The sequence below is a fragment of the Chlamydotis macqueenii genome, chromosome 20 (assembly GCF_036417535.1).
Source record: "Chlamydotis macqueenii isolate bChlMac1 chromosome 20, bChlMac1.mat, whole genome shotgun sequence".
Lineage (NCBI taxonomy): Eukaryota > Metazoa > Chordata > Aves > Otidiformes > Otididae > Chlamydotis > Chlamydotis macqueenii.
Window position 1 is genome coordinate 5,529,825 of NC_141575.1, and position 13,723 is coordinate 5,543,547.

The 13,723-nt window shown below is 45.7% G+C and overlaps 1 protein-coding gene across 15 annotated transcripts in view; it reads right to left on the reverse strand.

The window, feature by feature from the left end:
- PRRC2B (proline rich coiled-coil 2B) overlaps positions 1 to 13,723 on the reverse strand; it is a 54,634-nt gene that overhangs the window by 26,007 nt on the left and 14,904 nt on the right. For 13 of the 15 annotated variants that reach the window (XR_015260734.1, XR_015260733.1, XM_086763914.1 and 10 more), the window contains 12 exons: positions 10,915 to 11,082; positions 9,767 to 9,944; positions 9,446 to 9,548; positions 8,374 to 8,446; positions 5,413 to 5,556; positions 4,509 to 4,750; positions 3,991 to 4,112; positions 3,389 to 3,531; positions 2,677 to 2,767; positions 2,064 to 2,256; positions 1,359 to 1,674; positions 588 to 778 (listed from right to left, as the gene is read on the reverse strand). Coding sequence is in view for 13 of the 15 variants with exons in the window: in XM_086763914.1 (XP_086620040.1) it covers positions 588 to 778; positions 1,359 to 1,674; positions 2,064 to 2,256; positions 2,677 to 2,767; positions 3,389 to 3,531; positions 3,991 to 4,112; positions 4,509 to 4,750; positions 5,413 to 5,556; positions 8,374 to 8,446; positions 9,446 to 9,548; positions 9,767 to 9,944; positions 10,915 to 11,029 (1,911 nt within the window). In the remaining 2 variants the exon portion in view is untranslated. The remainder of the gene's footprint in view (positions 1 to 587; positions 779 to 1,358; positions 1,675 to 2,063; positions 2,257 to 2,676; positions 2,768 to 3,388; positions 3,532 to 3,990; positions 4,113 to 4,508; positions 4,751 to 5,412; positions 5,557 to 8,373; positions 8,447 to 9,445; positions 9,549 to 9,766; positions 9,945 to 10,914; positions 11,083 to 13,723) is intronic. The other 2 variants (XM_086763919.1, XM_086763920.1) reach the window with 1 other exon arrangement.

Below are 13,723 nucleotides of genomic sequence, written 5' to 3' on the forward strand. Positions count from 1 at the left end.
GGGAACAAGAACAGAACAGATGTTCACCAGGTTCACTGCCTGCCAAAGGCATTAGAGCTTTCACTGGATTAGGCCTACAGCAAGCACCAAGGCAGCCACCGCGGCTCTCCTGACTTTGGACACAGGAAGGGGAACATTCCCAGCTTCTCTTGCATACATACATTTGCAAATCAGAGCTCTGACACAAACCACCTAGTCCTAAGACTTCAACATTGTCAGGAGACACCAAGACGACCATGCAAGACAAGTCAACATTTCTGACAGCAGCGTCTACTCTTCTTCCAAGCAAGTGACAAACCTGGGCTGCCCACGCCTCTCCCCAGCCACAGAAAACCTCAACCACAACAGCCCCAGCATCGCAGGGTACACAGAAAATTCATGTAACCTATATAGAGCCCTTTAACCTCCGTCAGACAGGATACATCTGTGATTCAAAGTACTGAAAAAGGCCAGGGTAAAAGTCCCATTTATCACCTCCCAGCTCAAAGACAATTGGTTAGTTGGAGCCAATTGTGTTGAGAACCAAGCAAATGTAACGAGTTGGCGGTGGTCTAAAGGAAAAGGGGCAGGAGTGTCACACCTATTACCTGCTGCTGTTGCTGTTGCTGCCTCTGGAATCGTGGGGGAAGAGACTTCTGGTATTTGTTGAACTCCTGTGCCGGGGAGGGAGCTTCTCTGAGCTCCTCCTCGCTGCCGCTTTGGGCTGCTGCTGCTGGGGCAGGAGTCTCCTCTTCCAGATAGCCAACAGAGACATCCTGTGCATGAAACTCAGGGGTTGCTGCAGAGAAGAAAATAAGCCTTGAAGAGTCCTGCTCATGACAAGGCTTGTGAGTGCACCACCACACCACAACATACACAAGTGTGAACAAGTCCTGTGTTACCTTGACAGCTCTAGAGGGCTCTGTCCATCTTGTTTTAGTTATAAATTCCAAAATCCATCTCTGCCATCAGCCTTCTGCTTAAGTATTGGCTGTTACTCCTTAAATCTGCCAGCACTTAGTTATAATCAATTTTCTGATCTGTGGCCCATGAGCACTTTCTTAATATCATCATCCAGTCATGAGAAGACCAAGAGGCCCATTCCAACACAGTCTCTGCTAGCACAGCTGACTGAGCATAGATAAAGGCAACCAAAGAAGTCTGCACTTATTTTAACAGGATTTTTTTTTTTTTTTTAAATGAACCCTCATCACCAATCTAAAACACTCTGCAGAATACGTGAAGCACCTAATCTCTCAAGTGCAAGTGAAGTATCCTCTGAATGCCCTCTCCTGGAACTCCCTCAGATTTCAGGTAAGAGACCTGCACAACAGTAAAAAAGCAGTTTTTACAAAGTGAGGCAAACAACGTTTCTTTACCTCTACGGAAAGCATGACCATTCTCTTGCACAGTGTTCTTCTCTGTGCTTGGAGGTCGCAGCTCCTCATTCTCTGTGTGTTTCTGGGTCTCCCCGCTCTTCTGAGCCAGTTTGCATTTCTGATCAAGTTGTTTCAGCTTTGCAGCACAGGCTGCCAGACGCTCCTCCCTAGCTCGCCGCTCCTCCTCCTCCCGTCGCTTCCTGGCTCTCTCAACAGCCTCTGACATCTCAGAGTGCACAAACTTCTGTCTCAGTGGCACCTTTTCTTCTTTATCCTCAAGGGACTGCTGTCTGTGAATACTTCCCAGTGTGGGCTTCTGCCAAAGGAAAAGCATTCCAAAACGTTTTCCCAACGCATGGCCCAAACATCTGTATCTTGAGCTCTGCATCCCACGCTGAGAAAATCCCCTCCTGACTCCCCTTCCCCGATCCTCACACAAATCCCTCTTTCGGTCAGGAGTTATTGTTATCTGGTTCAATATCTCCATTTTCTCACTGTCTGACAATCACATTGCTTTGAACCAGCTTCAATTTATCTTCTCTAACGGGAGTGCTATGCAGATGGATTTCTCTCCAGTTAGATATAAACAAAGAATTGAGAAATCCATCAGCATCTCATTTTCAATAAAACATCAAACTAGCCTCTTAAGGACAGCAGTGTGTCACATCCAGCAGCACAAGCCCACTCACATTAAGTTCAACCTACCTGGTATTCAGATGCAGAGCTCCAGCCATTCAGCTTCCTCGGAGGCTGCTGTGAATCCTGCACTTTCCGGACTGACCGGGATGCGCTAACTGAGTCGCCCCAGTTCTTTCCTTCCTCCACGGTGTGTTTGACATCTGCACTGTCTGCAGAGCTCAGGGACAACTGTCGCTGCCTTCTGGGATCCCAGCTGTTCCTGTCATACAAACAGCTTTGCTATTACATTTGCTACTTTCCTGAAAAAGCACTTGCAGTCTTATCAAGTGGCAAAGGCAAATGACTAACAGAAAGGAAAGAGCCAAAAAACCAAAAACACACCAGAACAAGCAATGAGGCTTTCTTCCTAAGGTGTATAAGGATTAACATCACTATTGTGCAGCAGGATAAAGGTGAGACACAGAAAGGGGAGGGGGAAAATAGTCTGGCATCCTGGCGCTCAGCTTCAAGACCCATGCACATCCTTGAGTCCCACGCAAACAATGGCCAGTGGAATCACCAAAGTCACAGTACGAATCAGGGGGATCAAGCCTCAACACTTAGAACAAGTTTAAAAAAGATCATGGTACTGTTTACTTTTATTCAAACAACTGTAGGTGCAAATACAGCCACTTCTTACCACTTCTGTCTTCCATCTTTAAGAGTTTCTTCCTCTTCTTCATCTTCACTAAACTTTAGTTTCTCAGAGTAATCCACTTCATCATGAATGCCTACAAAGGCAAGATTGGAGAAGGGATATATGAAAGGAAAGAAATAGGGTCCTTGTCCTGATAAAGCTTATGCCCTCTGCCACTAAACCACAGAATGCACAGACTTCGCATAAAATACTTGGAAAATTGAAGTTCACTTCACCAGAGGTACTGGCAATGACGTGAATAGTGTGGACCCACACTGCTGAGCATTTGCACTGGTCACAGAAAAGGAGCAGCAAGCAGTCTGGGAACCAGAGGCTGCGAGTGAAGAGACAGCCAACCAAGCTAGACTGTGTAATTGGATATTGAATGCCATTACTGAAAAGGTATGACTAACTCTTCTTCCCAGCAGCCAAACTGCTATCCTCCTGCTGTTTGGTGTTTTCAGCTTCTAGGAGTCTTCAGATCCGGTTCCTTGAGTACAGTGGGAAGGATCAGAAGGATCCATTGTGTCATCATTTACACCAACAGCAATTTCACAACTACACAGACCACTCTTTGCTTCCCCTCCTTCCTTTTGTGGCCACAGTGAAACAGAGCCACCAGTACATCCCAGCTATTTCGTGCTTCAGAGAGGAGTAACTGCTTTGCTTCACCTCCTAAGCCACTGCCCAAAGCCAGACAATGGCAGCACTTTACCTGCCCATCCGTCATCTGCATCAGTGTCTAGTTCATCCAGTCCCTTTAGGTTCTCTGCATTGATAATGGTGGGCCGAGGTGCTCTCTCTATTTGCTGCCGAATTGGACGTGTTGGGCGAGACAGGCTGAGCCTGTTCTCTTTTCTACAGAGAAATGCAAAGAAATGGTTAGAAATAGCAAACGGAGAAGAATGTAGAGCTGAGTCTGCAACAGTGAACCAGCCCTTTTCTACCATGCACTTATAGACAAAGGTTCCAAGTTCCTCTTCCTGTCCAGCAAAGTTTTTTTCCCTTGTCTACCTTGTACCCACTTCCAAGGGCTTTACAGATCAGAGCTGCAACGTTTCTAGTCCAGGATCACACACAACTACTTCTCACGTCCACCTGCTATTCAGACACACAGTGCGTACAGTCCTGCGGCATTTCAGATGCTGCTGTACCTGGAGCAAAGCCCTGCTGCTTTGGGTAAAATTAGGTTTCCTCTGTGGCTGCCTGCAGCTTCACCCATGCACCTGGATCCCTGCCCCAAATTCTTGCATAGTTTAAGGTTCATGGCACGCTCTAAACCTGCTCTCAACTGGGACAAAGTCATGGCAGCCTTACCCATCCTGGTCATTCATCTGGTACTGTCTGAAAGGTACCCGGGGCTCAAGCCGAAGCTGAGGAAGGGGGAAAGACCCTCGGTCCAGCGATGCAGGGGTCTCAGATGGCTGTTGTGGACACATCTAGAACAAGGCAAAACAGAATAGTCTGTCTTTACTCCTTGCCACGGGAAGGCTCACCTAGATTAGGTTACAACATGAAAACAGTAGCTGCATTCGTGCAAGGGGAAAACAAACATTTCATGTCTGGCTGCCTTACAGGCCATGTGCTAATGGTCACCCTCTCCAGCTCTAGCGGGAAATCAGCAACTCTCTTCCTTGGGCTGAGCAAGGCTGTGCTACATTATTCTAGCACGAAAGGGTAAATGCACAAAAGGGGAAACTAAAAATAGATCAAGAGAATGATCCTTGAGCAAGTCCTGAGAATCAACCGAGAGTCCAAAATACAGATACCTCAGCTGACTTCTTCAACCCACACACACGTAAGCAGCACGCAGCTGTGGGGAAAGGGCAACTTACAAAAGCAGGTAGCATGTCATGGTACGTAGGTGGTTGGTAGACATTTCCCATGAACTGTGAAGCCCCTTTTCGGACAGGCTGAGCTGGGCGGAGAGACGGCTCCTTCGGATCGCTGGCACTCACTGAGGAGGGGGCTCCGTCTCCGGTGCTAGAGGTCTTGCTGCCCAGCTCAGCAGGGGAGGCGGTCAGAGATGTGGCAGAGGTTATGTTCCTCCCACCGCCCTCCCTCCAACTGGTGACATCTGGAAAGGAGGTAGTAATTATGTTAATATTTGTAAATGCAGAGAGTCACTCTGCCAAAAAGTCTCAAAACTCAAATACTCCGGTCAAGCCCTAACTACACTCGGCACGTAGAAAAACATCAGGGACCATGGAAAATTTCCAAATGCATTTATTTTCCTAAGAGACTAGCAGCATCAGCCATTATAAAGTAATTGCCACACCAGCGGTGTCCTTAGCTGTCAATAAGCCTAAATTCCAACCAGCTCTTCTCCCCATCTCCACAGTCCTTATCCTGCAGGGTTAAGATCAATCAGATCATGCACAAACACTCAAAGAGAAGCCACGTTACTCCACCCACCCATTTCACTTGTGACTCTCCCTTAGCCCAGGGGGAAGAGATCTGCTTTGCAAAATCACACACCACAATTTTTAGGAAACAATAATAAATGACAGTCTGTACTTGGCTGTCTGGACCACAGAACTCAGGCAGTGAACATCAGCCCTACACGCAAATCTGTGGTCATTTGCTAAGCAGCTTGACACATGTGAGCTCATAAAAAGATAAAAGGAAATGTAGGGATGGAATGCCTGACACTACTGCGATCCAGCATTCCCCCATCCAAAACACAGGCTATGAGGTTATGAGCTGGGACAGGGCAGAAAGACACAATCACCCACTTACTCTGGGGGCGGAGGCTTGGTCCTGGCCCATACGACGGATCTAAGGCGCCCTTTTCTTTGCCAACCTTGTCCTGCTCGCCAGCTGCTTTCAGCGTCGGAAATTCCTCGGGAGAGAAGGATAACAGTCGGCTTGAGGCCCTTGAACCTGTCAGACAAATGAAGTGTGGGACTCAGAGAAGATCTTTCCACTTGTTCAATCCCTGTACGAGATCAGCCTGGAAACACGTTTCCTGAGAATACAGGCCTCCAGCACATTTAAACCCAAATTACTATCGTACCAGCACCTCCGTTCACATCCAAAACACTCTCAGACACTGTCACCAACACGACAACACATGTCCTCACCCAGTACTCCTACACATGTAACTTGGGATCTTCATTTAAATTCTCGTTTTCAATGAAGTCAGAGTGAACTTTCTCAGCTTCCAATTATTTTTGTAAAGTACAAAATTCAGACTGAGGCAGAGCGATAAATTCTGCAAGATCGCTTATAGATGATACCCTGTTATCAAGTATTTGACATTTCTATTCAGCCTCTTTCTGCTCAGATCTCACTCTACTGAGGAAGTCTATTGTTAAGATTTCTGGCAATATACTCAGTAAAAGACCACAGATAAAGGACCAAGTGCTATATGCTATACCCTGCTCTCCTCCCTGCCGCAGCATTTTTAAGATGCAGACTGCTGGCCAGATCAGGCCAGGTTCATTCCCAGTCACTGGCAAATGGTCTTGCTGAGTCATCGGTCACCCGAAAATGACAGCTTTCTGTCCATTCTAAAGATCTGCCAGTGACCGGAGAACAACACACAGCAATTCTCCTGAATCTGTTGGCAAGGTAACACTGAAAAAAAGGAAATTGTCAGCATTATTGCACTGCTAAACATTAAAAAAAAATTGGTTTTTTGATAACTGTTTCTTGGTGTTACTTGGCTAATGCTCTTTTTAAAAAAGGCATCTCAGAATTACCATGAAGTATCAGCAGTCAGTACTGAAGAGCTGACAAAGAGACTCATCTAAATATCTTTATCCTTCCTTGCCCTGAACAGTCAAGAAGGATTGGCTTCTTTAAGTAATTTTCACTTTCTGGAACTTGCACATTGCACAAGACCTACCATCTAAAGACTTCCAGGGAAGACACTGCAACTGCTGCACATAACACCTTCACATATTTTGGACAGATGAGAATACAGAACACCACCACTTCTCAAATACACCACACAATATCTGAGATGTGCCAAGAGTTCTGGTTTCTACAGCACTATTCTACTGAACTAGAATGAAAATACTAAAAAACACATACATAAGTGTCTTTCAGGGGAGACTTCCACTCCCCAAGTAAGGCTGCACAATTTGCACTCTAACCCTAGGCAGCATCCCACTGATAAAAGTTTGGTGCATCTTTTTTTTCTCAGTTGTTCCTTATACAGAAGACACAGGCATGGAGCAGTTCATAATTAATTTACTATACCACATTTCTTCAGGATAGGCCCTCCAAAAAAATTTTTACAGCAGTAATACCTGAAAGAGGGCAAAAAGCAACAAAAAAACCCCAAAAAAACCAACAAAACAAAAAACTTTCCTCTTTGTCTATAATATTAGAAACTGCTGTATTAGTTTAGAAGGAAAAGCAACTGTTCAATGTCACTGGAGAAGAGATGTGAGGATGGGATGGCCTAAGAAGTCCTTTCTGATTTCTGATGCTTCTGTGATTCAATTACCTTCTAATTAAGCTGCTCTTAACCACATATGCAACTCTTTTCTTGGGTTGAGAACTCTATATTGATAAGTGTGACCTAGAATGAGTTTTCAAAAAATCTTTAAGAACATTCATTGTTAGACGATCAGATTTCAAAATGACCATACAGGAGGTCCGCACAGCAACAGTCTCAAAAAAGCACCAATTAACCAAACAGGACACAGTCTTTGCACTGGCCACCAACCTCAGAAAAGCACAAGTCTCTGCTTTAATATTTAGTCTTTGAAAAGCACCGTCTCATTACAGGACTCATTTAAATTAGGATAAGTTTCTCCCCTCCATTTCTGCAATCTGCTGCCGTCTCAGTTCTTTCGAATCTCTCTGCAATTTCACTGGACATCTGAACGGTTCCAGATCTGCTCACATTAAAACAGCAGAACTGAGCTGTTATTCTCACTCCAGTTTTAATGGTAGTACTCAGTGCAGCTGGAAACCACCTCCTGTGTGGAAATCGATGTATCTGAAGACAACTATTTATGTTAACACTGCTTCAGGATCCCCAGTCAAGCAGAAGTCATTAGGAGCACAGTTACTCAGGGAGACTTAACAGAAAGGCCTAAGCCAAGGTGTAAGCAAGTGCATCCTGCAACAGCTCCAGCGTCACTTCCACCCACCTACAGCACAGTACCCTGGGACCAAGGATGCTGTGAACAGCCTCCCTGAGTATTATCATTACAGCCTCACTTTTCACCACCTAATTAGGTGAAGCTCCCCATGCCACTAGCCATGGAGATACCAGCATTTCCAGTCTGCGATGACCTCTCTTCTCCTTTCTTCTAAACAAACCCCTCTCCCCTTTTCCACTCTGTTTTCTGCACCTTTATTACACACTGCTCTGGCCTAATGGAAGATGCTTATTAAGGGGGCAGATGTTTCCCTTCTTTCAAAACCTTCACCTCCCTGAACTCCCTGATGCTTCCCAAGTGCATGAATCATTCTGGTTCAAGGTGGCAACACATTCTGTTCAAGCTAGGTCTTGCACGGGCAGACCTGAACAGATGCACTCACATCATTCCAGCCAACACAATGCATAGATTAAAAACAAGCCCCATATGGCCTCACTGCACTGTAACCAAGACAGCTGTGTCCCATTCCACACCAGTCTAGACAGGGAGGGCAGGAAAAAGAAGTGGAGTCCACTCAACCTCACGCCTGTTTGGGAGAAACAGGCGCATACCCAAATCCATTTCTGTTTATCATACTCACCACCTTCTTGTCCTGCTGGCTTTCCATTCAGCTGTGCCCATGACTTTGGTCCACCTGGCACTGAATTTGTACTCTGAAAACAACACACAAAAAACCCCCAATGCCCACGGATCAGTGAAGTCTCATGACTGTTTCTCATTTCCTGGCTGGCACCTGCTACGGGTCAGATCTCTAGATCACCCAGATGTCACTGGATACCACAGATGTCCCCAGCTTCTTGTTGAGGCTAAGGTTAGCTGCACCCCACTCCGGTGTACTATGATGCTACAGCAAAAACCTTCTCTGCCCTGCCTCTCACCCCTCTTCTGCTCATCATCATCAACTATTTCCTCAAACCATTCCTCTTGCTTTCCTCCTTCTAATCAAGCTTTCCCTTTGTTCTGTAGCATTTTCCCAAATGGCCCCTCTTAATCCTCTAGATTTGTTTCACGCTACAACTCAGCTTGAAGGCTATCCTACTTTCTCATGCATTAACCACTCTTCTCCTCTTCAAATCATAACTCCTGTCCTGATTTCTCTGAACCTCAAGGACTGGGAATTTTTTTTTTAAACTAAGTGTGAAATCTGCAGCACAGAGCGGTCAGGTTGCTGCACTGTCTAGGGAAGCTTTCTTACTTGCCAGTAGCTTTTTCAGGTCCTGACACTGGCTACTTCCCCCACATGACCAGATCTCTTCTTATCAAGTCTCATCAGGCTGGGAGAAAGAGCTGGATCTGCTGTCACCAAGCACTTGAATTAGACCCACAGTAAAATAGTTTAGAAGTGCTAACCAGCCATCCCACATTCCAGCCATTCTTTCTAGACTGAAGCTAGACTTTCTGCGCACACTTGAAAAGTTCAGAGGTAACATGTACAGAATTATACCCTAACTGCAGGACAGCATTCCTGAGGCACAGTAACTGGGAGTCAAGACAGTGAATTCTACAAGAATTGATTAAACAGGAGCTGTTCTGTAAATTGAAGTCTGCTGATTCTTACTTGGGCAATGCAACACAGACAATTAACGAAAACCCTCAGGCTGTCTGGGGACAGGGGAAGCAGGGTGGCAGTCACAGAGACCGCTTGCACCTACCTCCTGACTGATTGACTGTGTCGGCTTCTGCAAATTGGAGACAGATTTCTGCAAACCCTGCTGCGGCAGCGACTCCTGCAGCTGTGCAGCCGTCGCACTGGAACTGAAAAGAGACAGCAGAGGTGAGATCAAAGGGGAAGGAAGGCAAGAAGACAAACAGCCCTGGCAATACAGCAGTTGCTAAAAAGATCAAGTTAACATTGGCTCTACGCTGGCATGGACAACAGAGAACTGATCACTGTATGGTCCAACACATAGCACAGCAGTGCACAACTCCTGCTGCTTGCCTGACAAAACTTAGCAAAGAGTAGCTCTACATACCTCTTTTGGTCTGGCTGATCCTGCTTGTTTGCCCATCCTGTACCGTCCTTGGGTACTATAACGATGTTGGGGTCGTTTCCTTTGTTCTCAGACTTCAAGCTAGGCAAGTTTGCAGGAGGTGGCATGCGCCGGGCAGCAGCAACTTTCCCGAGACTCTGTAAGCCATGTCTAGGAATAACTAGCGAGAAAGGAACAACAACAGGTCATAGAGAGCTATATCCTCCTAGATAAGTAACCTTAATTAGCACACCATGGCTGGGTGCAGTCCCAGTAGAACTGTGTGACAAGCAGCACCACTGCTGCTATGTCAACACACGGGTCATTTCCCACAGGACCACGACAAGGCAGCTGTCTGTTACAGCAGCTGGCTAACGGGCAGTCTCCTACAGCAGTCAGGAGGGGGAGAGAAACAATTCTCCCTAACAGAAAATGCCCACAGAGTCTTTTTGCTACCTGTGCAGATACTCCTCTTTCATTTCAACAAAGAGAAGCAGCATTGCACTTTCACAGCTTGGGGAAATGTCCATCCAAGTCCACCTCTTATCAGACAGTAATCTAACCCAGGAGTCCTGAGGTCTAGATTTTCCAGCGCTACTCAACAGATCGCATTTATTAGGATGGTATTTTATTTTCTTTGGTTTTCTATTCCCACACCAAACCCAGAGCCAGTCCAGGCAATGGCTGCATTTTTTTGACCCCATCATCTACTGTCCATCACATTTCCACACAAAACTAACTCAAGTTCTTCCCCAGAGGCCTTCAGTCCCCAACTGTCACCTCTCACACGGTCTGATCAACTTATGGCACTTCAGTCAGCTTAAATGAAGTGCCCAAGGCCCCAGTAAGCCTTCACTCAAGTTTGCAACTTGACCACTTTGCAGCAAGAACACAGGCTAAAGGGAAGGGTCAATAGTTCCCCAGCTGTTCTGTCGTAATTCCTCCATGTCTCTAAAATAACAGCAGCACAAAGAGCCGCAGACATTTTCCTTAAGTCCTAATGAAACGAAGGCTTAGACAGCAGCACAAACAGCTCTGCAACCCAGCTGCTTCCCACTGGGCATCCTACCCACAGGCCCAACAGCCTGAATTAGCTCTGCAACACCACTCTTGGAAGACACCAAAAGGAACTTTCTGAAGGCATTTCTTACCTGTGGTTCTGATAGCTTCTATTGACTTTCCTTTATACTTATCAAACAGGCTGAGAGTCGAGTACTTGCTTTTCCCATCCTTTCCCTTGGTTATTTGCCCCAAACGATCGGACATTGCGATGAAATGTCATCTAGTAAGGAAATTTCTCTGCGCCGCTCCCGATCTGCCTTTTAACAAAAAGGGAACCAGGGAAACGCCATCAAACAGATTATTTAGCCACAGATATGCAAAGAGTAAGACATGCACAACTGCAGATATACAGTGAGTGCACACACTAAGTTCCAAGGTTTTAGCTCCCTCCTCTTTAGTCACAAGAAGCTTGTGGGATTTAAGATTAATAAATTGAATGAAAAGGGCTCCAAGAACACAATTCTCTCAGAAGAAAAAAAAAAAATTATGCTGTAAGAAGTGAGCTTCTTTATGCATGAAAATACAAGAGAGGGTGGTCAACACAGTCCTTGCTTTAAAATAATAAGTCTAACAATAAGCAGCTATGCACAAGGATTCCTAAACGTAAATGACAGAAAAACACTGTATCTTATCCCCCACTGGAATTTACCATTGGGTTTCCCACTGAAGCACCGGCAGCCAGGTTTATAATGTTTAGGATTATGGTTCCACACTGGCCACAGTTAATGCCTCGTACCAGCAATTAATGCTTCTATAGCATCACCTGAAGGCAGAGTTATTTCTTCAAATTCCTTTTTCCCTTCTGCTGGCCATGAGAGTTAGAGTCCAAAAAACTGCTCAAATTAAACAATTTTAGATCCTTGAACCTGTGGGTTCAGCAATTCTACTGTGAATCCCAAAAACACTTTATTAAAAAAGATTACATTTTCTCTACTGCTGGCACCTTCAACACTGTTTTTCGCTATAAATATACTTTTCACAATGGTTTGTTAATTTTTCACTCTGATCTTTGCTGGCACAACACGCTGTGATTAACACCCTCCACACAGCAGTCTCTTTGCTTTCACTTTTTGGCTCTTGGAGCCTAGGACAAAGTGAAACACAGAGAACGCACACATTGCAGGTAAACGTTTATCTCAGAAAAGAAACCTTGGTTACTTTCAATGGACCTTTCTTTTTTTTTTTTTTCCCCAAGGATAATTCTCTGTTCTAAATTTTTTCAGATCTAGGAGCTTAATCTAACCTTTTCACACATATCTTCAATTTCTAGATTTCTTGTTGTAAAGCCTCCACTTCAAGCCTAAAACTGCTGGCAATTTTATTACACCATCTGCTAGGTCCCATCTTAGGGTTTCAACTCTCTATGTCTGAGTAACAAAACACCATATATATCCGACTTTCCCATCCTTTACCCTTCCTGAAACTCATCCAGCTGAAAGTACATTTCCAATGCAGTCAGAAATCCCTCTTTCCGAAACAAACCGTATCTGACCAGAGGCTACAACTTTCACCAGTAATGCCTTATCAAACATGATTTCCAGGTAAGAGGATTAGTCCACCACGCATTATGTAAAATAAACCACAGACCACAAACACGTTGGACACAGCCAGTTTGAGAACGTACTGCGATCTGCAACTAGCTGAGTAAAGCCCATCTAAAGGCTGCCAGGGGGCAAGTTTCTGACCAACAAACCTGGCACCACGCAGCGTTCGTTCTTCCACTGCAGGATTTAAATCGGGCCTGGCAAGAGCAAGAGGCTGTGTGCTAGGCAGCAAGCAGTGCAGTCAGGGATAGAGAAAGAAAAGTATTTTCTTTCACTCAGTAACAGCATCCACGGGATGCTCAGGAAAAACACCAGGCTCCACAAGAAGCCTCACTCAGTCACCTTTGCTGGAAGTGGCCGCAGCACAAAGGCTTACAGAGACAACAGGGCTGGCCAGTATTCTTGAGGCACCACAGAGCAGCAAATAGATCTTTGGCTCCAGTCTGGTTCAATCTTTGCTCAGATGGACACCATGTGCCAAAGAAAACAACAGCTCCTCCCTCACTTGCCCATTTCCACTGTATTTTATTAGTAGGACAGACATAAAAGAGACGGAGAAAAAACACTGATTAGCACAGACTTGGCAGGAAAGCAGAAGCTGGGCCGAGAACAATGACCTGTCTGGATTGGCAGAGTTGTGGGGAGCCCCGGACTAGAGCGAACACAGAGGGTGCTGCACACCAGCCCTCAGCTGCGCTGGCAACAGCACAGGCACCTGCTTTTACAGGTATATTGAGCCTTGCAGAGGGAGCCCGGCTCAGAGTCCATCGGGATCACGTCAATTCTGTACCAACCTCACACAATCCCAAGCAACAAAACCTACTTTGAGGTTTAGAAAACTCAAAACCAGACAAAATCAGCAGGCATGAGGAAAATAAAAACAACTATCACATCAGGTTCAGGAGTTAGCTAGTTAACAGAAAATCGCTGGGTTCCTGAAAGTCAGCGTGCAAACAGCATGCAGGGTAAGCTGCCAAACAGAAACCCTGACAACCAGTTATGTAACTGGGCCTCAGCTGCCTCTTGATTACATCTTATATCATTAAAAGGATGCGAGAGGAATAAACAACCACTTCAGAGCAGAGAAGCTGGGGACACATTGGGATAAAGCCCCTTGTCAAACTTTCTGGGGCAGCCAAACTGCTGTCTGGATAAGGAAAATTTACTTTGAACTCCTTCACTGCTTTGAAGCCGAAAACGTGAAGCACAGCTTTGTTTGTGTGTTACGTTGTGCGCTCTAAAGGGCAAAACAAGTCCACAGATGGGAGGTGCTTTCCACACATTCGCCGTGCGAAGAGGCTGCAGAGGCGCTGAGACCTTGCTGCCGGTCCCGCCTGACAGCGGCCAGCTGCAG